Source organism: Myotis lucifugus, unplaced genomic scaffold (assembly GCF_000147115.1).
Source record: "Myotis lucifugus unplaced genomic scaffold, Myoluc2.0 scaffold_342, whole genome shotgun sequence".
NCBI classification, from domain to species: domain Eukaryota; kingdom Metazoa; phylum Chordata; class Mammalia; order Chiroptera; family Vespertilionidae; genus Myotis; species Myotis lucifugus.
This window is the reverse complement of record NW_005871390.1, coordinates 819,770-845,041: the sequence shown is the minus strand read 5'-3', so window position 1 is coordinate 845,041 and position 25,272 is coordinate 819,770. Positions and strand designations below refer to the sequence as shown.

At 56.1% G+C, this 25,272-nt stretch overlaps 3 protein-coding genes across 3 annotated transcripts; 2 read left to right on the top strand and 1 right to left on the bottom strand.

Annotated features, from left to right (window-relative positions):
* Positions 1-271: 271 nt before the first annotated feature.
* Positions 272-9,709, top strand: SF3A2 (splicing factor 3a subunit 2). The gene is given in 10 exon segments (XM_006101161.3): positions 272-417; positions 3,815-3,978; positions 5,280-5,351; positions 6,066-6,112; positions 6,634-6,743; positions 7,754-7,803; positions 7,883-8,023; positions 8,679-8,747; positions 8,868-9,485; positions 9,487-9,709. Coding segments are annotated over 9 exon segments (1,332 nt in total). The 5' UTR covers positions 272-417; positions 3,815-3,852; the 3' UTR covers positions 9,586-9,709.
* A 98-nt stretch (positions 9,710-9,807) lies between these two features.
* On the top strand, positions 9,808-13,269 carry AMH (anti-Mullerian hormone). The gene is made up of 5 exons (XM_023764655.1): positions 9,808-10,898; positions 11,536-11,678; positions 11,873-12,002; positions 12,080-12,239; positions 12,324-13,269. Exons 1-5 carry the CDS (start codon positions 10,460-10,462, stop codon positions 12,907-12,909), a joined length of 1,458 nt encoding a protein of 485 aa, XP_023620423.1. The 5' UTR covers positions 9,808-10,459; the 3' UTR covers positions 12,910-13,269.
* Positions 13,270-13,460: 191 nt separating this feature from the next.
* On the bottom strand, positions 13,461-17,209 carry JSRP1 (junctional sarcoplasmic reticulum protein 1). The gene is given in 8 exon segments (XM_014466517.2): positions 13,461-13,778; positions 13,780-14,001; positions 14,111-14,202; positions 14,795-14,965; positions 15,331-15,460; positions 15,600-15,637; positions 16,080-16,174; positions 17,106-17,209. Coding segments are annotated over 7 exon segments (942 nt in total). The 5' UTR covers positions 16,135-16,174; positions 17,106-17,209; the 3' UTR covers positions 13,461-13,544.
* Positions 17,210-25,272: the final 8,063 nt, after the last annotated feature.

Sequence of the window (25,272 nt, the reverse complement as noted above, 5' to 3'; positions counted from 1 at the left end):
CCATACAGTAAGTTGGACCCGGGTTGGAAAGTAAGCATCCCTACTGAAATGGACCGGAACAGGCCGAGGAGGGCAAGTCCCAGCCCTCCTTCCCGCGATAACTGGCCTCGCGCGAGTTAGACTGACTGAGAGGTGGTGTTTTTTAGTTCGTGGTGTGTTTTTTGTGTGTGTTTTGTTTTTTTGTTGAGCCTCGTGGGCATGCGCACTTCTGCTTCCGGCCCGCATTCTCAGCCCCTCCTCTTCCCTCGCACTTTCCGAGTGTCTGGCCTGCGCTCCCTAGCGGGCGGAACTTGCGCACAAGGGAGGTCCCGCCCCGTTAGCCCCGGAAGTGGTTCCTTAGGCCTCGCTCGTTCGCTGAACGAAGTCGTAGTGGCCGTGGCGGGTGGAAAGGCGACGGGATCGCGGCCTCGGGTGCAGGTGAGGAGCGAGGCGAGAGCGGCGGCCCCGGGGCCCGGAGTTTCCTGGAAGGGACCAAACGTGGGCGAAGGGCGCCTGCGGCGCGGCTGAGGGCGGGCGGATGCGTCGCCCACTCAGGAATGTGGGGCCTCTGTGTCCCCGGCGTCCCACCGCTCGCTTGAAACTCTCCGAAGACCCGCTGAGATCGGGTCGGGGTCGCAACTCACATGGCGCCGCCCGTGTAACCGAGGACCTGTGTGAGCACTAGGTTGCGTCCGTTAGTTGACTGGCTTTGTGGTCCGAGAGTCACACGGGAGGACCGAGTGCCCCACCGCGCCGCCGCCGCCGCCGGAGCCCGCTAGCCGGCCTTTCCGCCAGCGAGGCCCCGAGGTTAACGACTTCCCTACCGGCCAGACCGAGATGCCAGGACCGTTCTTTCCTATGCCCCTTGGCAGCGCATACCGAGGGGGAGAAGTTCCCGATGTTAATAATCCGTTTGCCCTGTTGAAGGAGATAATAGCCTGTTGATAAAAGCTGTCATTCATCTCTGCATCCTCCGTGGCCCCAGGGGACGCCTCTGCGCAAAGCTTCCCGCCGGCCTTTGCCGCTTTCTGGACGGGTCGCTTTTAGACTCAGCCTTTTGACTTCTTACTGTGATCGATGCGGTCTGATTTCTGCCCCCCGCCCATCCACGCCAACTTCACCCTCCATACCGGGATGTAACATAAACTTTATGTCATGCGCGCTCGTCAAATCATTAGTTCTGTTTTCATTATTAATTTTTTTATTGATTGATTTTAGAGAGAGCAAAGAAGGGGGAAAGAGAAACATCGATTTGTTGTTCCACTTATGTATGCATTTATTGTTTAATTCTTGTAAGTGCCCTGACGGGGGAGGCAATCCAGGCAATGCTCTAACCAACGAGCTACCCAGCCAGGGCCAGTTCTGTTTCTGAGACTGAAAATATTGTTCAGTATTAAGGCAAGAACATGTTCATCTGTGTTGCTTTTCCTGTACTGTTCATTCCCCTCTCCCCCCAAAGCTAATGTCTTTTTTTAAAAATATATTTTATTGATTTTTTACAGAGAGGATAGAGAGTTAGAAACATTGATGGGAGAGAAACATCGATCAGCTGCCTCCTGCACACCTCCTATTGGGGATGTGCCCGCAACCAAGGTACATGCCCTTGACCAGAGTCGAACCTGGGACCTTCTAGTCTGCAGGCCGACACACTCTATCCGCTGAGCCAAACCAGTTAGGGCTGTCTTTTTTTAAAAAATATATTTTTATTGGTTTCAGAAAGGAAGGGAGAGAGAGATAGAAAAATCAATGATGAGAGAGAATCATTGATTGTTTGCCTCCTGCACGCCCCCTACTGGGGATCAAGCCCACAACCCCAGCATGTGCCCTTGACCAGAATTGAACCTACAACCCTTCAGTCTGCAGGTCGATGCTCTATCCACTGAGCCAAACCAGCCAGGGCGCTAATTAATGTCTTCATCTTTTCCGTTAGCTTGGTTTTTAATTTTTATTTATCGATTCAAGAGAGAGACTTGGGTTTGTTGTTTTGCTTTTTTATGTACTCATTGGTTGCTTCTTGTATGTGCCCTGACTGGGGATCAAGCCCACAACCTTGGTATATTGGGATGGTGCTCTAGCCAACGGAGCTACCCGGCCGGGAGCCTGATTTTCTTTGCCAGCTGTCAATATTTTCCTCAAAGCTCCAGCACGTCACACAGCGGTAGGTTGTATTTTCCCACAGGTTTAAAGGAATTGATCCTTTTATTTTCTTTCCCCCAGACCCTGGCACTCTGCTACTCACTCCTCAGTTGTCCTAGAACTTTATGTTAGCGCTCTCCTGGGTTGGCTTCTGTTTTCAGTCTGACCCTTTTCTTCTCTTCCTACTGTAAGCTCACCTCCTGGTAGTCTTTGAAGAAATCGATTGATCAGGGATTGATTTTGAGTCCTTGGTTATTTGAAAATGGCTTCATTTACCGTCACAGTTTGGGTATGAAATTAAAATTCTGGGTTGAAGATCCACATGGAGACCTGTGAGAGTGTTGCTCCTTTTAGAGTTCAGTGCTGTCCTGAAAGCCGGCCTCTACCTTGATGAATAATGCTGGCCCCACGCTGCTTTCTGACCTGTTGTTTCTTTGGCTAATAGAAACGGGGTATCCTCGGTGGTTTAAGTTTCATGAGCCATTTATTGAAGAAGGTCTTTTTGTCCTGTGGGAAGAATTAGATCCTTTTAGTCCTGGGGCATTTTCTTTTACTTCTTTGGTAATTATCTTTGATAATATTCTCTCTTTCTTTCTGTTTTCACTCTGGAATTCCATCTAGGTTTTTACTGTGCTCCTGTCTTTTCATTTTTTTGTTCTCCTTTATGAGATTCCTTTGACCTTCAAGTGCTCGTATTCAATTATTTGGATCATCCAGTCTCTACTTTCCACGGGTTCACTCACTGGGCTGACCTTTGGCATCCTGTTCAAGTTTCGTGGTACAGTAACGTGTCTGATAATTCAGGAGGATGCTGTCATCTTGTTGGGGTTTCCATTAGGTGTCTTGTTCCTTGGGCATGTTTGATGCTTTGTGTCTGTTATGTGAAGTCACCCACACAGAGCCATGCTTATCTTGTGGGTCTCACTGCTCAGTGGGCCTGGCATGGGGAACCCCCAGCTGTCAGTGTCTGAGAATACTTTCCCTCGCGTTCTTTCCCCGGGAACATCTTCTAAGGTGCCCTGGGCTGGGGGCCTGCAGGCGGGGCTGCCTGCCCTCTGGACACAGTGGGAGGAAGGACGACAGTCTGCCTGCTGGTCAGTAGGCTGGTTCTGATGGACTCCCCTCTTTTCAACCTGGCCCTCACCCCCAGCCTCTCGTGTCTGCCTCTCTCAGCTGAAAGACCCCTCATTCCATTTTTTCTGAATATAAAACTGATTTCTCTGGGGAGCCGAGGGTACCTGGGCAGGGACCTTCCTCTCAGGGTGTGAGTTCTCAGTTCATTCGGGGTGGGGGTGCTGCTAGGGGAGGGGTAACGTGGGCTGTGAGTAACCAGCAGTTTGGTTTCCAATAGTTACTGGTTTTTATTCTAGGTGAGCAGTTAAGTATTTGCTTGGTTTGGATTTCCCTGAGCCAGATTCAGTGGGTACTTTCTCAACACCAGCCTGCCACTAGCAATTCAGGTGCTTATTCTGAAGGCACTGGGCTTGTTCCAGTCCCACGGCGATGGAAGACTGGTCCCATGGGGGTTTTTACACGTGGTGTTGGGATGGGGAGGGGGGGTGGCAGGAGTGAGGGGTGAAAAACAGGGGTCGGGCGAGGTCTCTTCACCTGCTCCCCCTGTTAGGCTTGAGTCCCCCAGTGACAGCTGGACACATTTAGCAACGTTTACCACCTCTCCCCTTTGTCCTCCCTCCTTCAGGTATCCCCCCAGTCCAGTAAAGCCCCAAGGCCTTCACCATGGACTTCCAGCATCGCCCTGGGGGCAAGACCGGGAGTGGGGGCGTGGCCTCCTCTTCCGAGAGCAACAGGGACCGGCGGGAGCGCCTCCGGCAGCTGGCCCTGGAGACCATCGACATCAACAAGGTGAGGTGGGGCCAGAGGGGGTCCCCACAGCCTCCCTCTCACCATGGAGTCATGTTCCGGATTCTTACACCTGAGACCTTGAGCAGTTGCCTGGCTCTGTGGGCCTTGGTCTCCTAGTTGGTAAAAAAGGGAACTTGACCTGCCTAGAGCAGCAGGTTTCCACGGCCCACCCACTGTTACCCTAAATTTCAAGGTTTTCTATCAGTGGCTTGGAGAATCTCAGTGGGGAGGGCCAGGATAGCAGCACATGAATTGATATAATTCCAGCCATCGGCAGTGAAGGGCAACATTTTATTTAACCACACAGAGCTGCTGGTAGACCAGTTCTTCCCTGGGCTCTGCTGACATCGGGCAGCGTCAGTCTGGGGGGGGCCATCCTAGGCACTGTGGGTGTCGAGCAGCATCCCTTCCGCTCACTCAATGCCAGGAGCACCTCCAGTCATGATGATCACAGATGTCTCCATGTATGTTGCTCAGGGATCCAGGTGAGAGCCTGGCAGTCAGTGTATAGTTCACGTAGACTTTGAAACCCCCTGAGGTGTGTACAGCCCTTGCGTGTGCCAGGCAGCCCCTCAAAGCCTCACTGGTGAGGTCGGTTCTATTACTTTGCCCATTTTCCAGATGAAGAAACAGTTGTGGTGGCAGAGGGTGTGTCACTATCAAAGATGACAGGACCCCTGAGCAGTGGAGTTAGGATTTGAACCCCACGGGTCTGCTCCGCATCAGCGATCAGCAGCACTGCCATGCTGCCCTGGTTTATGGAAAGTCACCTGTCCGGCCCACAGGACTTGTAGAGACGTGGGTCTCCATCGCCTTTCCCTTCACCCGCTTGCTTGTCTTCTGCTGTATCTGCCTTGTGCTGCAACACTTGGAAGCTGGTGGGGTTTGTGGCCAGATCCCTGCCCCAGTCTTGGAGATGGGTGACCAGCAGTGCTCTTTGGGCTCTGCCTCCTTCCAGACCCAAAATTGCCACCAATGTGGGGCCAGGGACTTTCCTGGAGAACCCTCGGCTCAGAGGAGGGACCAGCAATGTCCACCCCTGCCCCAGGCGCTTATTGCAGATACAGAGTCAACCCCCAGCCCTGCCAAGTAGACTCGGGGTCCCGCAGCACTGCCCTCACAGGCTGATGCCGAGCTGGCCCCAGTTTTCTAGTCCTTCGTCCCAGAACATCTGTCCCAGAGGACAACAGCCACCCTCCCTTGCCAGCCAGGGGAGAGCCCTGCTTCTCAGGCACTACTCGCGGCAGGCAGCGCTCAGGGTACCATCTCCCTCCATCTAATGGACTGTGCCTCCCTCCCAGGACCCTTATTTCATGAAGAACCACCTGGGCTCATATGAATGCAAGCTGTGCCTGACACTCCACAACAATGAGGTGAGTTCTCAGGGCCCGCTCCCCACACGTCCCTTCCCCTGTCCCGCGGAGAAGCTGGCAGGACGCGCTGCTCCCACCCATCCTCCAGGCTTCTGCCTTGTTAACCTGTTGTTCATAACTCGGCCAAGGGCGAAGGAGGTGATTGGGGCCCGCCACTCACGCCTGACCACTCACTCACTGAGCACAGCTTCAGACGCATCTCTAGGAGAGATACTGGTCACTCCAGATGAAAACCGAGCCCTCTGTCCCCAGCCTGTGCCCTGCACTCCTGGCCCCCAGAGGCCACCAGTGCTGTGAATTTGCTGCTTGTCCATTGTCCTTTAATACCATTGGTGCCATTGTTATACAGATGTGCATCTATGAGCACATCTTGGAACATTTGACATTGGGTTTTGAGGTCTAGCGGTGTAGCTCCAGTTCATTTCCTTTAACGACTGTGAGGTCATCGATACGATAGTCTGACAAGTTCTCACGTTGGGCTCAGCATGCAGCAATGAACCGGTCCTGTTTGTCCTTTCCGTGTTGTCGAACATTCGCTTTGTTTTGGAATTTGTTCACAACCATGGACAGTGTGCTGTTGAACAGCCTTGTGTGTCAGGGTCTCTCCCTTCTGCACTGTGGATATGGGGGCCCTGCTCCCAGGAGGCAGAAGGGAGAGCAGGCCTGGTTGAGGGGCATCCAGGCCCCATCCCTGCTCCCTTTGTCCCACTCTAGGGGAGCTACCTCGCGCACACCCAGGGGAAAAAGCATCAGACCAACTTGTGAGTATGTCACCCCTACTCCCTGCTCAAAGCCTTGGGCCCCGGGGTTAGGAGCTGGCACTTCTCCGACATCTCTGTGAGCCACACCAGACAATGGTACAGAGGTAGTCTGGGGCCAGCTCGTCCTGTGATCAGTACATTGAGCCCTGCCCTTCGTGGGTGGCTGGGTGGGTGGGTACGGCTACCCGAGTGTGAGGGGAGGAACAGGATATGCTCCTTACCTAGCAAGGAAAGAGGTGTGGGTTCCCCAAAGGCTCCCTTGTAAGGAACAGTGGGAAATGTGACAAGAAGAGAAAGGTGCCCATGCCTGTCCCATCCATTTCCATTCAAACCTGGAGACCCCCCCCCCCACCCATCTACCCATTCAATCCCACCCCCCCAACATCCTCACTTAGCAGAGGCTCTCCAAGGTCGATGTGGGGGCAGGATGGCTCCTAGCACCTGGGCCTGTGGCCTTGGCGGCCTCTGTGTGTGTGTGTGTGTGTGAAGGAGCAGCAGCGCTGTGTCCATCATGCCTGCAGGGCCCGGCGAGCAGCCAAGGAGGCTAAGGAAGCCCCCGCCCAGCCAGCACCAGAGAAGGTCAAGGTGGAAGTGAAGAAGTTTGTGAAGATCGGCCGCCCGGGCTATAAAGGTAAGTCTGTTTGGGCGTAGGTTGGCCCACAGCTGGTGTGGGAAGGAGTGAGCCTTTTGTCCAGAACCCTGGTCCCGCCCCTGAGCCATACACACACTGCTATTCACTGGCCTTCATTTACTCATACCTTTCATTGCTTTCAGAGACCACCCACCCCACTGGGGCCCCATCTCCATTTGAACTTTCTCAAACATGACCTTGTGGATGTCACTCCCCTGTGCGCCTATCAGGGAGTTGTGAGAGCTCCTAGTGAAGATGAGTGACGTGTGGGAGGGGCAGTGAGCATAGAACTAGCTGGCTCCTCTTAACCTGAAGAGAAAGTGGAATGGGAGGGTAGTGGTCTGTGTTAGTGGCAGCTTACTCAGCAGGGCCATTAGCAGGGAAAAGGGCCCTGGGTTACTTAGTTCAGAAAGCTGGTTATATGGCCCTGTTGGAACATAGGGGACTGTGTTCTAACAAAATGTGGGGGTGTCCTGTGTGTGTCTGCCACTGTAGACAGGACACAGCGTGCAAAGGCCTTGGGGCAGGCCTGCTGATGAACCAGGGCTACAGTGGCAGGGTCCACGTGGGGCCACCAAAGGCCTTTTGGCTGTGATAGACTGTCAGTTTCTGTCATGAGTGTAGTGGGGAGAATCGGGGGGTTTATGTGGAAATTTTACGTGACTGGGAGCTGTGCAGAGAACAGCCTAAAAGCCACAGGACTCTAATATGAAGGGCACCCTCTCCTGGAGGCAGGGTTGCAGCCCTTGCTTGCCCCACACACCTAGTGCCTCCTGTCTTCACTTCCTGCTCAGTGCTGTCCCAGGCCTCGGGGGGTTAGGGTAACTCGGAGCCATTCTCCCACCACCACCTGCATGGTCTCGGGCAGGTGGCACCTATAGCACAGAGCTCTCCCAGGCCTGGTTGGTGCCCTGCAGCCAGGTGACCTCCCCTGGTGTCCTGCCCTCCGGGGTCCTGAGCTTTGGGAGGGTGACGAGCTGGCCTGGACCTGAGACCCTTGTGTGTTGCAGTGACCAAGCAGAGGGACACAGAGATGGGCCAGCAGAGCCTCCTGTTCCAGGTGAGACGAGGCCCAGGGCCCGGTCATGAGGGGAGGGGCTCCTGGAGAGCAGTGCTGCCACTCGGCTGTCTCCCCGCAGATCGACTATCCTGAGATCGCTGACGGGATCATGCCACGCCACCGCTTCATGTCTGCCTACGAGCAGAGGATCGAGCCCCCAGACAGGCGCTGGCAGTACCTGCTGATGGCTGCTGAGCCCTACGAGACCATCGCCTTCAAGGTAGCTTGTGCTGCCCACTCCAGAGGTGTCCTTCCCAACAGGGGCTTCTGGGGTGGGGAAGGGCACCCTAAGGTGGCACCCCCACCAAGAGCAGTGCATGCCTCTGTGCTGGGCTGGTCAGGAATTCCTTGACCGTGTCCTGTGCCCTAACAGACACTGGTGAACACGTATTGTAAACTACAGTGGGGCCTTGACTTACAAGTTTAATCCGTTCCATGACAGCTCGTAACTCAAATTACTCGTATGTCAAATCAAAAAGTGAACGAGTGAGACACGTGATGCTGGGCTGATGTTGTGGCGTTCACTGTGACTTTCGCTGCGCCAACTAGCGGTGGGGTATCTGAAGCTGGCTCGTAACCCGAATTTTAGCTCGCAACTCAAAGCAAAAAATCGGCCGAGAGACAGCTCGTATCTCGAAAAACTCGTTAGTCAGGACACTCGTAAGTCAAGGCCCCACTGTATTATTTAACCGGGGTGATGGGGGTCACTAGGCAGCAGAGCTAGAATGTAAGCTGTGTCTGGTACCCCAAAACCAAGCCCTATTCCTTCATGAGGGCCTCTCCCGGCTGGGCCTGCTCTAACACCGGGGAGTAGTCCCTGCCTAAACCTGGGCCGTGGGCTCCCTAAGGCCATTTTCCACCCCTCCCCCTCGCAGGTGCCAAGCAGAGAGATTGACAAGGCCGAGGGCAAGTTTTGGACTCACTGGAACCGGGAAACCAAGCAGGTAAGTCACTCTAGGTCCGAGCAATTCAAGGAACTTCTGGTGGCTGCCCTGGCCATCCTGTCTACCCTCCCAAGACCCCCAGGGGCTCCACTCAGCTTTTCTGTGGTTTTTTTTTTCCAGTTCTTTCTTCAGTTCCACTTTAAGATGGAAAAGCCTCCAGCCCCGCCAAGCCTCCCTGCTGGGCCTCCTGGGGTGAAGCGGCCACCACCCCCACTGATGAATGGTTTGCCCCCACGGCCACCACTGCCTGAGTCTTTGCCTCCACCCCCACCAGGAGGCCTGCCTCTGCCCCCCATGCCACCCAGTGGGCCTACACCTGCAGGGCCCCCAGGTCCTCCCCAACTGCCCCCCCCAGCTCCTGGAGTCCACCCTCCAGCACCAGTGGTCCACCCACCAACATCTGGGGTCCACCCTCCAGCTCCTGGGGTCCATCCCCCAGCACCGGTGGTCCACCCACCAACATCTGGGGTTCATCCTCCTGCTCCCGGGGTTCACCCTCCAGCCCCAGGAGTCCATCCTCCAGCCCCAGGTGTCCACCCTCCCCCATCTGCTGGAGTCCACCCCCAGGCCCCAGGCGTACACCCACAAGCTTCTTCAGTCCACCCCCAGGCCCCAGGGGTACACCCTCCAGCCCCAGGGATGCACCCCCAGCCACCTGGGGTACACCCCCCTCCTCCAGGGGTTCATCCTCCGGCTCCTGGGGTTCACCCCCAGCCTCCTGGAGTTCATCCCTCCAATCCCCGGGGTCCACCCCCCGGCTCCCATGCCCCCGATGATGAGACCCCCGCTGCCCTCCGAGGGCCCTGGAAACATTCCACCCCCTCCCCCAGCCAACTGAAGAGCCACCCCCTCTCACTGCAAGTCTACTTTCCTGTTTTCCTGTCTTTTCTCCCTGATGAAATTTGGTGTTTTTGTACAGGGCTATGCTGCGTCCCTAGATTTCATTAAACAGCCTTCTCAGACACCTGGGTGCACTGCTGTGTCTGTGGGTGGGCAGGGGCACCGTGGGGTGGCCCCTCCACCGTACGTGGGAGTGGTTCAGGGTCAGACTTCCAAGACACTGGCCCATCAGGACACTGGTGGGTGTTCCAACAAGTCATCTGTGTCCTAGAAACTCCAGGATGGAAGACGGACATAGCCAGCCAGCCAGCCAGCTGTGGGTCTGGGGTCCAGCCTGTGGGAGGAGAGCAAAGCAGAGGATGTTCTCTGTCCTTGGGGTCTCCAGGCCAAGATGCCTGAGTTCCTTTTGCACCTTGATTCCTAAGGGCAGGATGAGTGGACAGGAGACTCTTGAGAGCTCCAGCTGAGTCTGGAGACCACCCACCTGGTGGTCTGAACACACCAAGAACTGGTGTCTTTTGGGTCCTCAAGGAGGAGGCTCTGCCCTCCTCCAGGCCCAGCCCTGCAGCTGTTGATGTTTGGTCCATCTGGGTTGGTCACTCCCTGCTCACATTCCCACTGCTGTCTCCAGAGAGAAAAACTCAAGGACAGTTGGACAAATCGGTCACAGGCCACACTTTCTATCACTGGTGGGAAGGAGATAGGCAGCGGGGCCAGAACAGAAGGGGCTTTGAGCTGGCCCAGGCTTGTAGGGGAGCTCAGGCACTGGCCCCCAAGGTCACCTCCTGGGAGGCGATAGGGCTGTCCTCCAGCACAAACACCCTGGGCTGGCCCATATAAGCAGAGTGGCCAAGCCCCTGACAATTCCCAGGATGAGGGCTGCACCTCTCTCTCGGCTGGTCCTGGTGCTATGGGCGATGGGGACCCTGATGGGGGCTGGGACCCCTGGAGAAGAAGCCTTGCCTGGGGAGCCTGCAGGCACCGGGGGTCTCATCTTCCACCAAGACTGGGACTGGCCAGCCCCCCAGGGCTTGCCTCCAAGCAGTCAGCGAGACTCCCTGTGCCTGGTGACGCTGGTTGGTGGCAGCAACGGCAGCAGTGCCCCCCTACAGGTGATGGGAGCCCTGAGGGGCTACGAGCAGGCCTTCCTGGAGGCCGTGCAACAAGCCCACTGGGGGCCTCGTGACCTGGCCACCTTTGGCGTCTGCACCCCTAGCCATGAGCACGCTGCCCTGCCCCTTTTGCAGTGGCTTAGAGTGTGGCTGGGGGAGCCCCGGGGGCAGCGGCTGGTGGTCCTGCACCTGGAGGAAGGTACGTCGGGCCCATGGCTGAGGCTGGGCAGGTTCCTCTGCTGTGGTCCCTAGCCATCATTCCCATTACATGATGACCATTATTTCCCCAAGTAAGACCCCAGACTCCTGACCTGGGGAAGCTGAAGCCTATGGCCCTGCTCACCTGGGCTGGGCTGAGTCTGCAGCCTGGGAGGTGTGTGCCCTTATCTTTGCCAGTGAATGCTGGGCTCCCAGACCACCCCTCCTGCACTGCCCGGGAAGGTCCCCACTCCAGGAAGGAGCATGGGGTTGGGGCCAGCAGTGGAGGAGTGCCCCTCTGACAGCAGGTAGCCCAGAGTAAGAGGTGGCCTGTCCTCAGATACACTTCCGGGAAGGGGCTGCCCACGTGACACGTGGACCTCCACCCAGGAGACCCCCAAACCCAAGAGACCTCAGGGGTTCAGGGATGACAGGCAGCAGCCCGCCACCCACCCTGTCAGTCCTCCCACCCATGTCCTGGCAAGGTCCTGCCCCTTGTGTTGAGGGGTGTCAACCCCCACGAGTGTCCCAAGGCTCCCAGCTGGGGTGGAGCTCTCCCTCCCTGAAGGACAGGCTTGGGCCAGGGGCTCAGGCCTCAGTGGCTCAACTGTCCCCCTTCCCCATTATCCTGGCGGCAGTGACCTGGGAGCCAACACCCTCATTGAGGTTCCAGGAGCCTCCATCTGGAGAAATCAGCCCCTCAGAGATGGCGCTGCTGGTGCTGTACCCCGGGTCCGGCCCAGAGGTCACTGTAACAGGGGCCGGGCTGCTGGGCACCCAGGTACCAGGGTTGGGTTGGGCATTCCTTCACCCCCAGTCACCCTTACCCATAGGCGGGGGTGGGGGTAGGGGGTGGGGGGGGGGGGTAAACCGTCTTCACCTCAGGGAAAGGCTCCAGGGTCCAGAGTCGAACTGGGAAGGGGTGGTAAGGGCAGTGAACAGCAGGGCTGGCAGCCTGCGCCTCCGCCCAGCCAGGCTGAGCTCCCATCTCCTCAGAGTCTCTGCCTATCCCGGGACACGGGCTACCTGACGCTGGCGGTGGACCATCCGGCGGGGGCCTGGCACGGCCTGGGTCTTGCCCTAACCCTGCGGCACCGGGAAAACGGTAGGCTGGGAGAAGAGGGAGCGGGCGGGGCCGCCGCCCTGGATCCCAGCTCCTGACAGCTGGTGCCTTGCCCTCAGGCACCCCCCTGAGCACCGCGCAGCTGCAAGCCTTGCTGTTTGGCGCCGACCCCCGCTGCTTCACGCGGATGACCCCGGCCCTACTCCTGCTGCTGAGGCCCGGGCCCACGCCCATGCCCGCGCACGGTCGGCTGGACACACTGCCCTTCCCGTCGCCCAGGTGCGCCTTGGCCCAGCCCAGGGGCGCGGGGAGGTAAGTGGGGACAGCTTAGCCCAGAGCCCACATCCAGTCTCCGCCTTCCAGTCCCACCCCGGAACCCGAGGAGCCACTACCTGGCACCGATCCCTTTCTGGAGACGCTCACACGCCTGGTGCGGACGCTGCGGGGGCCCCAAGCCCGGGCCTCGCCGCCACGCCTGGCCCTGGACCCTGCCGCGCTGGCCGGCTTCCCGCAGGGCCTGGTCAACCTGTCGGACCCTGTGGCACTGGAGCGCCTGCTTGACGGCGAGGAGCCCCTGCTGCTGCTGCTGCCACCTGCGGCTGCCACCACGGGGGACCCTACGCCGCTGCAAGGCCCCGAGTCCTCGCCGTGGGCGGCGGATCTGGCGCGCCGAGTGGCCGCAGAGCTGCAGGCGGCTGCCGCTGAGCTGCGCGGCCTCCCAGGGCTGCCGCCCGCCGCCCCGCCACTGCTGGCGCGTCTGCTGGCGCTGTGCCCCGGGGACTCGGGGGACCCAGGCGGCCCCGGGCGCCACTGCGCGCACTGCTTCTGCTATAGGCGCTGCAGTGTCTGCGCGCCGAGTGGCGCGGGAGGGAGTGGAGCGGGCCGGCGCGGGCACAGCGCAGCGCGGGGGCCAGGACCGCGGACGAGCCTTGCGCGCTGCGCGAGCTGAGTGTGGACCTCCGTGCCGAGCGCTCGGTACTCATCCCCGAGACCTACCAGGCCAACAACTGCCAGGGCTCTTGCGGCTGGCCGCAGTCCGACCGCAACCCGCGCTATGGCAACCACGTGGTGCTGCTGCTCAAGATGCAGGCCCGTGGGGCGGCTCTGGCGCGCCCACCCTGCTGCGTGCCCACGGCCTACGCGGGCAAGCTGCTCATCACCCTGTCGGAGGAGCGCATCAGCGCACACCACGTGCCCAACATGGTGGCCACCGAGTGCGGCTGCCGGTAACTCCGCGCCGCGAGTGGCGCCCCTGTCCATATTTATTCGGACCCGAATCATCACCCCAATAAAGACCACAAGCACACGGCTGAGGTGTCCGTGCACTTTGGGGGCAGGCGGGGCCTCCTTCAGCCAGCCCTCTTTTGGCGCGCGGGGCTGGGTCATCCGGTTGCACTGCCTCCTCCCTTCGCTACCCCACCCCTGTCTGAAGTTCCCATCCCAGTCATTCAGGCCCCGGGCTACAGCCGAGGTCGAGGTGCAAAGGAGCAGCGACGTGGGGGCCACAGCACTCGCTTTATTTCGCTAGAACCAGGGGCTACTCGGAAGATGTCCCGGGATTCCGGCGCGGGACCCAGGCCCGGCTCAGTCTCGCCCCTTCCCGGCGCGGTGCTTCTGGCGGCCCGGAGGCCAGTCCTCTGCGTTGGGGCGTCGCGGAGAGGCCCAGGCCTGCCTCTTCCTGTGCTTAGGGTCTCTGGAGTCCCGCACCCACGGTCGATGGCCTTCTTCTCGTGCCTTCCAGCGCTGGGGTGGGGGTTCCCGGGGCTCCCTGGCGGGCCGTGGCTTCTCCTCCATGGTCTCTCTTTCACTCTTCAGTCCGCGGCCTCTCCTTCCGCGGCCTCTCCTTCCGCGGCCTCTCTTTCTGCAGCCTCTCCTTGGGCCCCTCGTGGGCGAGGGGCGCGCGCTCCTCCCCAGCGGCCTCCTCAGGGTCCCCTTCCTCCTTTTCTGCAGCCTCTGCACTCCTGGGAACCTCTGTCTTCTCCTCTGCCTGCACCTGGGGCGCAGAGGGTCCCGCTGGGGGAGTCCAGGCCTCGGGCTTCAGCTGCAACGCAGTGCGGGTGGATGGAATCAGCGCAAACCCACCCCCCCAGGCACAGCCCCTTCCTCAAAAGAGGGCTCAGCCGCCCGGAGTCGCTGAAGGAAACGCTTACCGAGGGCGACGCCGGCTTCTTTGGCGCAGAGCGTGGAGGGACCCATGGCTCAGGGACAGGTGCAGGGGCGTCCGCCACTCCAACCACGACGTCTGAGAGGGGACGGGAGTGGGTGCGAATCAGCCGGCGCCAAGAGCCAGACCCGCGTCCGTCCCAGCCCTCGCCGCTCTACAGCGCCCTCTTCCGGGGACAGGTGGAGAGGAGGAGCCGATTTCTCCCAGGACTCGGAGCTGGGCTGCATGCCTCCGAGCCCTTGGAAAGAGTGCGGGTCCCCGCTGCTGCGGGCGCTCCCGTCGCTCCAGATCGCATTCCGGTTGCTAAAGGACCGGGCATATTTCTCCGCGGGCTGCAGGCCGCCCGTGGCTCATCCTGGGCGTGCAAGGCCCCTGGGGAAGTGGGGGGAGCATTCACCGGACAGGGAGGTGCACCAAGCTCCTTACTGGGAGGGGAAGGTTCCCCTCCACCACTGCAAGGTCCAGGGGGGTGCGGGTCGAGAAGGAGGCACGCAAAGCCCATCCCGGAGAGAGGGGCCCGGGCGGACCTTGGAGGTGCACAGAAGAGGAGGACCGCGCACAAGGTCCATGCTAGGGCAAAGGAGTCGCGCGAGGGGAGACGGGGCAGTGACGTGGGCCTGTCCATCAGGAGGGGGACGTGTAAGACTCGGGCCCGGAGGCACAGGCTCACCGCGACACAGCTGGAAGGCTGAGCCCAGCAGCGCCACCAGCGAGGCGAGCACCAGGCACTTGTTGAGCGTCAAGTCTCCCCAGGGTAGCTCCTCGCTCAGGGCCGGGGGCGGCGGCGGCGGCTGCGGGGGCGGCGCGGCCTGCGTCTTCTTGCGCGCGGGGCTCCTGGGGGCTTCAGGAGCAAGTGTTAGGCTGGGCGCGGTTCCCAGGGGCGGACCTGCACCCTAAACCCGGCCCAGCCCTGCCTGGCTGTGTGGCCCTGGGCAGGGGACTAATTTGGCAGCTTCACTGGTTCTCTTATGCGGAGAATATTCCGGATAATTAGCTGAAGCTTAGTAGCACCTTAGCTGGTGTCATAATGAATTAGCAGAAGCTCCCAGACCTTCTAGTTAGTACCTGTGACACCTGGTCACCACTCAGCCAGGAGCCAACATTGCAGCACCCGGTTCCCCCAGATCCACCCAGTCAACCTAGGACCAACTCCCCACGTCAGTCCATACCCACCCCCCACTTCACCCCTGCCTCCTGCAAACCGACTTGCTCCTGCTTTCAGCCTCTCCTTGCTGGGTCCTGGGGCCACTTTGGCCACAGACTCCTTTTCTGTCTTCTTGGGCCTGGCATCCACTTTACCCGCAGGGTTACCCTCAGCCTCTGGCTCCTGAGAATCCTGTGGGGAGTCACCAGTCATCTTGGGTATTTCCTTTCGGTCTTTCCTCTGGGGGAGCCCAACACCTTCCCCTGGACTGTAGAAACCCACCCTCCTTGGCCAGTGTGTCCCTGATTCCAGGGGAGCTCCAGCTACTCACGTGGGCCCAGCTGCTGGAGTCCGCCAGCCTGGGTGTCACTGTTAGTGGGAAAAGAGGAAGACTCAAGGTCGTGGGGATCCTCAGGCCAATCCCACCCTCCCCCAGGCTCTGCTGGACGCGGGGCAGGTAATTGCGCCCACTTTACAGATAGGAAAGCAAGGAGGCACACAGCAGTTTCCTGGCAGGCTGGGATTAGAACCCCAACCCGTGTGTCCCAGCCCCTCTTTACCACAGGGGGGGTGGGGGGGAGCGCTTCTTATAGACCCCTGAGGCACCAATGAACCAGAGGTGGGAAATGGGGGCACAGTTCACAGTTAAGCCAGTGTGAGGGTCCCAGTCCTGGTCTCTGAAGGGGAGCCATCTTCAGAACCGGGGGGGGGGGCATGGTCTTCACCCTGCCAGCACCCCCAAGGATATCGCCAGCCCGGTTCTCCTGGGGCCCGCCTGGTCAGAGATCAGGCAGCACAGAGAGGTCCTCACCCGCCTGGCAGCTGCCCAGGCCTCCATCAGGCTTCTCCAAGGCCATGGTTGTCATGGAGATGTCTGGGAAGCAGCAGGTTCAGTTCAGACTGGAGCTGTGGAGGGGGCGGGGGATGGGAAAGAGGGACCTTGCATTTACTGAGCCCCTGAGTGGGCCTGGGCCTGACCTGGTGGGAGGATCCTGAGTACATGTATGACCCAGCCTCTGCCTCCGCCCAGCCCCTTTACTTGGCTGATCCATACTCACCCAGGGCTTGGCCCAGGTGCACGCCCCGACCCCAGGTCTGCCTTGGGACCCCTCCCCAGTGGCTAGTCTCTCTGGGGCCCCAGCGTCCCTGAGTACACAGTAGAGGCTGCTGTGACCCAGAAAGGATTAGGATCCACCCAAAGTCACAAAGAGATGAGCAAAGAGCTCAAACCAGAACCCTGGGCCCCAGGGTCGGCTCATGTTCTCTGAGACCAGGGACTATTTTTATCCGTTGCCCAAGAGCCATGGGAAGGGCCAGCATGTGGCTGGCCCATCCCCTTCCAGACCTTTCCCCCCCTAGGGATCTCCCTCTGGACCATTCTCACCTGCTATACCTGGCACCCAGTCCCCCCCCCCCACCCCGTGCCCCGTTCCCTAAATCTAGGAGCTCAAGTTCCAGCAGCCAGGACCAGCCTTGCTCTGGCCAAAACAGGCAGGGGAACGGTGAGGGGGTCCTGGGGGCCTCTCTATCCCAACACTGGGGTCCGTGAGGCTAAGGATGGAGGTACTGGCCAGAGGTCGTACAAGAGCCCGAGGTCAAACCCAAGTCCGTCGGCATCGCAAAGCCCTGCTTTCCGGGATCCCCAGTCCCTCCGGCTGCCGGTGCTAGTGTGTCCCATCCCTGGGCAAAAAGGTGACTCTTCTCTGAGTCTGGAACAGGGCAGTGGGGGGGCTAATGACCAGGGGGTGCACCCCTAGGTGTGTAGGGGGCAGCCACAAGAGTTGGGGACCCCCATGGACCTCAGAGATGCCCTCCCCAGACCCCCGGAGATGCTCACCTCCACCCAGGCCTCCTCCTACTCCGCTTACTTCACAGCCACCATGCTGGGCCTGGTAGACGGGATGGAGATGGAGGGTGACTCCTGGAAAGACAGCAACAGGTGGCCAGAGGCAGAAGGGTGGGCCAATCAGCTCTGTGGCTGGAGCAGGAAGGGGAGGAGAGCCAGGCACAGCTGGGGCGTCCTCCCCCCACCCCCGCTGCTTGCAGGAGGGCCAGGCATTGGCTGAAGGGTGACCCACCCCCACTTCAGCATAGAGTCACTGTCAGGCTGGCCCTGGTAACCTGGGAATGTTCTCTCCTGTCCCTAAGCATCAGAAAAAGGGGCTCTAGGGGTGAGAGCGCCATAAAAGGTGGTCCTCTTGCCTTCTCCCTGTGGATTCTGTCAGCAAGGCTTTATGAACCATGGGTGTGTGCCACCCCCATAGCTGGCCTGACCTGCGGAGCCCAGGACAGCAGGGAGGGCTTCCTGGAGGACACGGCCCCCTTGGGAAAGCTGGGCTCCGTGGCTCTTCTGCAAAATGTGCTCACTTCCTGCCGGGGACAGTGAGGCTGAAGTGAGTTACTCCGTATTGAGTAAACACTGGGTAACCGTAGGCTGTGTCATGCCACCTAGTCACACTCTTGTTTAGTCCAACATCAAATACTCCACCACCCAGCCCAGCCTAGCATTATGGGAAATTATTTTGTCATTAAAAAAAAAGTAACAGCTTTATCGAGATACTATTTACACACCATACAGTTTACTCTTTGAAAGTGTACAATTCAATGGTGTTTAGTACAGTTCTGCCACTGTCACTTCTATCTAATTCCAGAACATTCCATCACCCCAGAAAGAAACCCGTCCCCATTAGCAGTAGCTCTACAAACCCTCATCTCCCCCAGCCCCTGGCAACCTCTAACCCAATTCCTGTCTCTGTGGATTTGCCTGTTCTGAACATTTCATGGAATCACACACTGTGTGTTTTGTGTCTGGCTACACACACATATACAGTATAAGCACAGATATTAAAAATATGCACAGAATTAAGGAAATAGTAAAGAAGTTATTGGCCAGTGCTACCTTGGAGGAAGTTAAAATGAAGCAGATTTGTGAAAAGGTATATGAAGATTATCCTGCTTATGACTTAACTGAAAGAAAAGGTTTTCATAAAAACAACTGTTCAAGAAGGTGTATATATATATGGATACATATATATATGTATATGTATGTGTGTGTTTGTATGTATGTGTGTATAGGGGCCGGGCCTATATATATATATCTATAAATACCCCCGCGCGCGACACACAATACAGGGGTAGTGGCCCGGTGCACGAAAATTGTGTGTGTGGGGGGGGCAGCCTGCACCCTCTCCAATCTGGGACCCCTCAGGGGATGTCCGACTGCCAGCAGTTGGACATCCCTCTCGCAATTTGGGACCCCCTGGCTCCTAACCGCTCACCTGCCTGCCTGCCTGATCAACCCTAACCACTCTGCCTGCCGGCCTGCTTGCCCCCAACAGCCCCCCCTGCCGGCCTTCTTGCCTCCAACTACTCCCCCCCCGCCCCCCCACCAGCCTGATCGCCCCTAACCACCTCTGCCTTGGCCCACCACTATGGCTTTGTCCAAAAGGACGTCTGGAAGGTTTTCCGGTCTAATTAGCATATTACCCTTTTATTAATATGGATTTTTAATTGATTTCAGAGAGGAAGGGAGGGGGAGAGAGAAATAGAAACATCAATAATGAGAGAAAATCATTGATTGGCTACCTCCTTCATGACCCCCACTGGGGATCGAACCCACAACCCAGGCATGTGCCCCTGACCAGAATCAAACCCAGACCTTTCAGTCTGCAAGCTGATGCTCAATCCACTGAGCCAAACCGACTAGGGCAAGAGCTAATTTCTTGAACTAGAGCAGCGGTTCTCAACCTGTGGGTCTCGACCCCTTTGGGGGTCGAACGACCCTTTCACAGGGGTCGCCTAAGACCATTGGAAAACACATATATAATTACATATTGTTTTTGTGATTAACCACTATGCTTTAATTATGTTCAATTTGTAACAATGAAATTGGGGGTCACCACACATGAGGAACTATATTAAAGGGTCGCGGCATTAGGAAGGTTGAGAACCCCTGAACTAGAGGATAGAGACAAATAACTTGTTCCATGGATTTAAAGATATAATTTATATCATTACTAGAGCCCTGGTGCACGACATTCGTGCACTAGTGGGGGAGGGTCCCTCAGCCTGGCCTGTGCACTTTTGCAGTCCAGGGGCCCTCAGGAGATGTCTGACGGCTTAGTCCGGCTCCCCGTGGAGAGGCTCATGCCACCGCCACTGCGCTCGCCAGTCATCAGCCGCCTTCTGGCTGAGCAGCTCTCCCCCCGCGGGGCAACTCCTGCATTGAACATCTGCCCCCTGGTGATCAGTGTGCATCATAGCAACCGGTCATTCCGCTGTTTGGTCGATTTGCATATTACCCTTTTATTATATAGGATACTAGCAGAGAATGTATTTCCTTTTCTAAATCCTCCCAAGCACTGGTAGAATTTAATGCTGACTTTTGATCTTGAGAGTTACAGAATTTGAGTTTGCCATTTTAAATTGCATTTCTTTTTTCTTGTGTGTTTTTTTTGTTAATCCTCACATGAGGATATTTTTCCATTTTTAAAAAATATATTTGTATTGATTTCAGAGAGGAAGGAGAGAGAGATAGAAACATCAATGATGACAGAGAATCATTGATCGGCTGCCTCCTACATGCCCCCCGCTGGGGATCAAGCCCACAACCCGGGCATGTGCCCCTGACCGGAATCTAACCAAGGACCCTTCAGTCCACAGGCTGACACTCTATGCACTTGGCCCAAACTGGCTAGGGTTCCATTGACTTTTTTGAGAGAGAGGAAAAGGGAGAGAGGGAGGAGAGAGAGAGAGAGAGAGAGAGAGAGAGAGAGAGAGAGAGAGAGAGAGAAACATTGATGTGAGAGAGACACATCAATTCATTGCCTCCCGCAGGTGCCTGGACGTGGGCAGGGATTGAACTTGCAACCCAGGTACCTGCCCTAGACAGGGCATCAAGCCCTCAACCCTTCAGTGGGCAGGCTGACACTCTAACCACTGAGCCACACACATAGTCCGGGGCTTAAAATCACATTTTTATGCAATTTTTAGTTTAATACTTTGCATGGCCATATTGTTCCTGGCTTTTATAGTTGTGTTTTGTACATTTCGGATTTCTTTATATAAGGTCATAGATTCTTGAGCTGTTGTAGTTTTGAGTACAGTTAAAATTAGTTTGTTTAAGACCTATTTTTAATCAAGTAGGACAGAAACTATTATAACTGGCTTCATACATGCAGAAACCAGTGCAGTATTTATTACATGAAATATTTTTAATACACATCTGTCAGTGTAAAAATTCAGTGGCAGAGTGTTCATATTAAGAGTATATAAGCTTTGCCCTACCAGTGTGGCTCAGTGGTTGAGCGTCAACCTATGAACCAGAAGATCACGGTTCGATTCCCAGTCAGGGTGTTACAGAAAACCAGAGAAGAACCAAGCAACGCTTAGAGAGATGGAGTTACATTTATTATTATTATTACGCGCGGGCCCAGAGGAAAATTTCTCACAAATTCTGGGCGAAATCACACAGGAAGTTTCCTGTATTTATACCATCTTACCCTCTTTGTCTCCAAAGTATGGGGTTCTGTTCCAGTCCCCTTTGCAAGTTCTTAAAGAGCCCCTATGTGCTGGGGCTTTGAGACCTCGACCAAAGGCTTGGCCTGACGCCAGCACTGATAACTTCGTCTGGGGAAGGTTTAATGGCCTCTCTGAAATGGGAGTAGTCTTATTTTCCTTATTATTTAAGCCAGCAAGCATTCCAGAAGCCAAAATGCAGGGTTAAAATTTCAAACAGCAGTTTCTATATAAGACGGATGCTTCAAAGGCATGTGCCTGGGTTGTGGGCTCGGTCCCCAGTAGAGGGCATGCAGAAGGCAACCAATCAATGATCCTCTCTCATCATGTTTCTCTCTCTCTCCCTCTCTCTTCCTGCCTGAAATCAATAAAAATATAGTAAAAAAAAAAAAAAGAATACATAAGCTTTGCCCTGGCTAGTGTTTCTCAGTGGTTAGAGTGTCACCCTTGGACCGAACAGTTTCAGATTCGATTCCCAGTCAAGGGCACCTACCTGGGTTTTGGGTCCACTTCCTGCCCTGGAGTGAGGTTTGTGTGGGAGGCAACCAGCCCATGTGTCTCTCTTACATCGATGTTTCTCTCTCTTCCTCTCCCTTCCTCTCTCTCTCAAATCAATTCAAAACAAAACAAAACAGACGAAAACAGCCACCCGTCTGAGACAGGCCCTGCTATTCTGGCGCAGGCCCTCTGGTCCCTGGCGGGTGTTTTCACAAAGCTGTCGCAACACCACGGACACCTTATCACCCCCCGCAGATGTGCGTGTGGATCTGTGGCCAAATCGCAACGGTTTGAAGCCTTCCTTGGCCCTGCTTCTCCCTGAAGTATGTTTGATGCCTCTTTAAACTAGTCGTTCTGTTTACTTCCCCTTTTTCTTGCTGCTTGCTCAAGAGTTTCTCCTCCCCCTCCCCTCCCCCAGCAAGAATAATGTTAGGAGAAGAGGCCAGGCTTGAAAATAACAGCAACCATGATGAAAGGTGATCCAATCAATCATTAAAAAAAAAAAAAAAATATATATATATATATATATATATATATATATATATATATATTTTTTTTTAAATTGATTTCAGAGAGGAAGGGAGAGGGAGAGATAGAAACATCAATGATGAGAGAGAATCATTGATCGGCTGCCTCCTTTACACTCCCCATGGGAATCATGCCTGCAACCTGGGCATGTGCCCTTGACTGAAATCGAACCTGAGACCCTTCAGTCCGCAGGCTGACTCTCTATCCCGCTGAGCCAAACTCGCTAGGGCCTCATCCTTTTTTATTGTTACTCTTTAGCATTTTATTATGAAATTTTTCAGATATATAGAAAGATTGGGGGAGTTTTACAGTGAAGGCTCACATACCTGCTATTTAGATGCTACAGGTGATATTCTGTTGTGTTTGTGCTATTCCGTCTTTGTCTGTCTGTCCATGGCTTCATCAACCCATCTCACTTTTTTTTTATCCTCACCCCAGAATATGTTATCGTATTGATTTTTTTTTTCTTTTTAAGAAAGAAAGAGAGAGGAAGGGAGAGAAAGGGAGAGAAAGATCGATGTGAAAGAGAAACATCAATCAGGTGCTCCCAGTACATACCCTGACCAGGGATTGGACCCGAAACCTAGGTATGTGCCCTGACCAGGAATGGAACCTGAAGCCTTTATAGTATGCTCCAACCAACTGAGCCACCCGGCCAGGGCTCAACCCATCTCACTTTTGAAATTACATTTCGAAGTCAGTGGCAGGCATGGAACCACTTCAGCACACACACCATGTCCTAGAGATCAGAACCTGTTTGTGGCTTTCATGGTTAGAAGTTTACATGAAGTGAAATGTAAAATCTTTTTATATATATATATATCTTTATTGATTTCAGAGAGGAAGAGAGAGGGAGAGAGCGATAGAACATCCACGATGAGAGAGAATCACCGGTCCGCTGCCTCCTGCACACCCCACACTGGGGATCTAGCCCGCAACCCAGGCATGTGCCCCTGACCAGAATCGAACCCGGGACGCTTTGCGGTCCGCAGGCTGACGCTCTATCCACTGAGCCAAACCAGCTAGGGCGAAATGTAAAATCTTAAGTGCACTGTCAGATGGTGTTTGTCGAATACACGCACCAAATGTCACCCATTTGGTGACATTCCCATCATCCCATGTAGGAGTCTCCTGTGGCTGCTATAAGAAATCACCATGAACTTAGTGGCTTCAAACAACACATTTATCATCTCACAGTCCTGGGGTCAGGAGTCCCACACAGGGTCTCTGGGGCTGAACCCAGGTGTGGGCGGGGCTGGTCCTTCTGGGGGCTCCAGGGAGAATCATGTCCACCCTTTCCAGGCTCTCGGCTCTTCCTCCATCGTCACAGCCAGCAGCACAGCCTCTTGCATCTCCGACCCTGACCCTCCTGCCTCCTCTTATGAGGGCCTTTGATGCCCCGGGCTCCCTGGTAATCCGGAGTCATTCCCATCTCAGGGGCCTTGGCTTCCTCTTACCTCTGCCACATGCGGTGACACATCCACAAGCCCCACAGATTAGAAGTAGATATCTTCGGGGGTTCTTATTCAGTTGAATATACTTTGCAAGTCTTTTTTTTTTTTTTTTTTTTACGTCATGGTGAGATCCATGGCCTCCTCTACCCACCCCCATATGCAGACGCCTAACCTCGCCACACTGATTTCTACAGGACCCCGGGCACAGAGCCTCCATCCTTGACATGCCCTTCCCACAACCTCTGCTGCCCCTTCTCATCAGCTCAGCTCTCAGCACCTCTAGGAAGCCGTCCCTACTCCCTCTTTCCCGCGCTGCAGTATGGGGGCCCCTCACCTCCTGTCGACTCCCCTCTCCTAGCAGGGCACCTCCCATCTGTCTGCCTTCTCTCTGTCCCCAGTGCGGACCCTGTGCCTTACCCACCCTGGCCTGCTGAGCATGGTTTCCCCTCTCACAGACGCAGCATTTGCAGGGGCCCCCGGATGAGACAGAGGAAAGACAAAATGACATTTGGGGGGATGCGGGGCAATGTCTGAGGACATCTGTGGTTGTCACAAGTGGGGGTGCTGCTGGCATGGAGTGGGTGGGGCCAGGGATGCTGTTAACCCCCCAGAGCGCCAGGACGGCTTCTCAGAGCGTGGCCCGGCCCAGATGTGGAGCGTGGGAATCCATCTCTGCCTCAGCAACCAGGTACTGCCTGCTCCGTCACCAAGGTCCACCAGCGGCAAGTCTTTCAGTGCCGGTGACACCCGGAAGGAGATTCCCGTCTGGCTTCAGTGTTCACAACCTTAGGGGTGGCCAGGACCTCGGTCCCCGCCCCACCACCACATCGGCGCAAAGCAGACAACATGCCCACCTTGCCTCCCACGTGTGAGTCTCCGGTGGCTGCTGTGAGACATGACAACAGGCAGAGGCAGCTGTGTCAGAACCGGAGCCCACCGTCCCCACAAGGGTGACACCACACTGCTCCTCACCTCCCTGCCCTGGCTGGGAGCCCTCAGGCAGCGTGACCCCCTCTAGTGACTTTTCTCAACCTGCCCTACCCTGGCCCCAAACGCACCCCCTTCCCCCTCCACCCCTGCAAAGAGCAACCTGCTTCTGTTTGTTTTCCAAGAGGCTACATTTCCCTCGCTTTCCACCCATGATGATTACAAACTTAAGTTTACTTTGGCCGGAAACAGCACAGGGCCTGCCAATGAAGACAGAACCCTCCCCACCCCAAGTCCCGAGTCCCAGGGTCCCGAGGCTTCTGCGGAGATCTTGGAGACACCCCCCTGGGACAGTCTTTTCGGGGCTGCAAGCCCCCTGTGTTGGGGGTCAGCCGGGATCTGGGTCACTCTCTGGCCTCAGTCATGGTGGGTAAACACAGTGTGACCCAGGGACCGGTGGCCAGCCAGCGGCAGGCCTGGATTCTGGACTCTGGGCCCAGCAGCGCCTGTCCGGGTAAGACACTGGAGAGCTATGAAGAAAGAAAAAACAACTTTCAAAACCGGGGTGCTCTCCCCGCTTCAAGAAAACGTAAGGCCTAAATAATAACAAGGGTACTGATTCTACAAATATGAGGATACTAATTCTACACCTGGGGTGTGGGCGTGAGCCCGCCCAGTAAAGTGGGCGCCTCTGTAGAGAAGCTGGAAACGATGGTAGTTAACGGAAAAGCCACTTGCTTTATGTTTTCCCCAGGAGCTGCAATCCTACGCAAGGTCGCTGGTTACATATTTTTTTCTCCGGGAAAATTCTTTGGTTGGCCCGACCACTGCAATTGTTAGTGTTTTTGTTGTTGTTGTTGTTTTAATAATTGATATTACTGCCCTGGCCGGTTTGGCTCAGCGGATAGAGCGTCGGCCTGCGGACTCAAGGGTCCCGGGTTCGATTCCGGCCAAGGGCAGGTACCTTGGTTGCGGGCACATCCCCAGTGGGGGGCGTGCAGGAGACGGCTGATCGATGTTTCTCTCTATCCCTCTCCCTTCCTCTCTGTGAAAAATCAATAAAATATATTAAAAAAATAA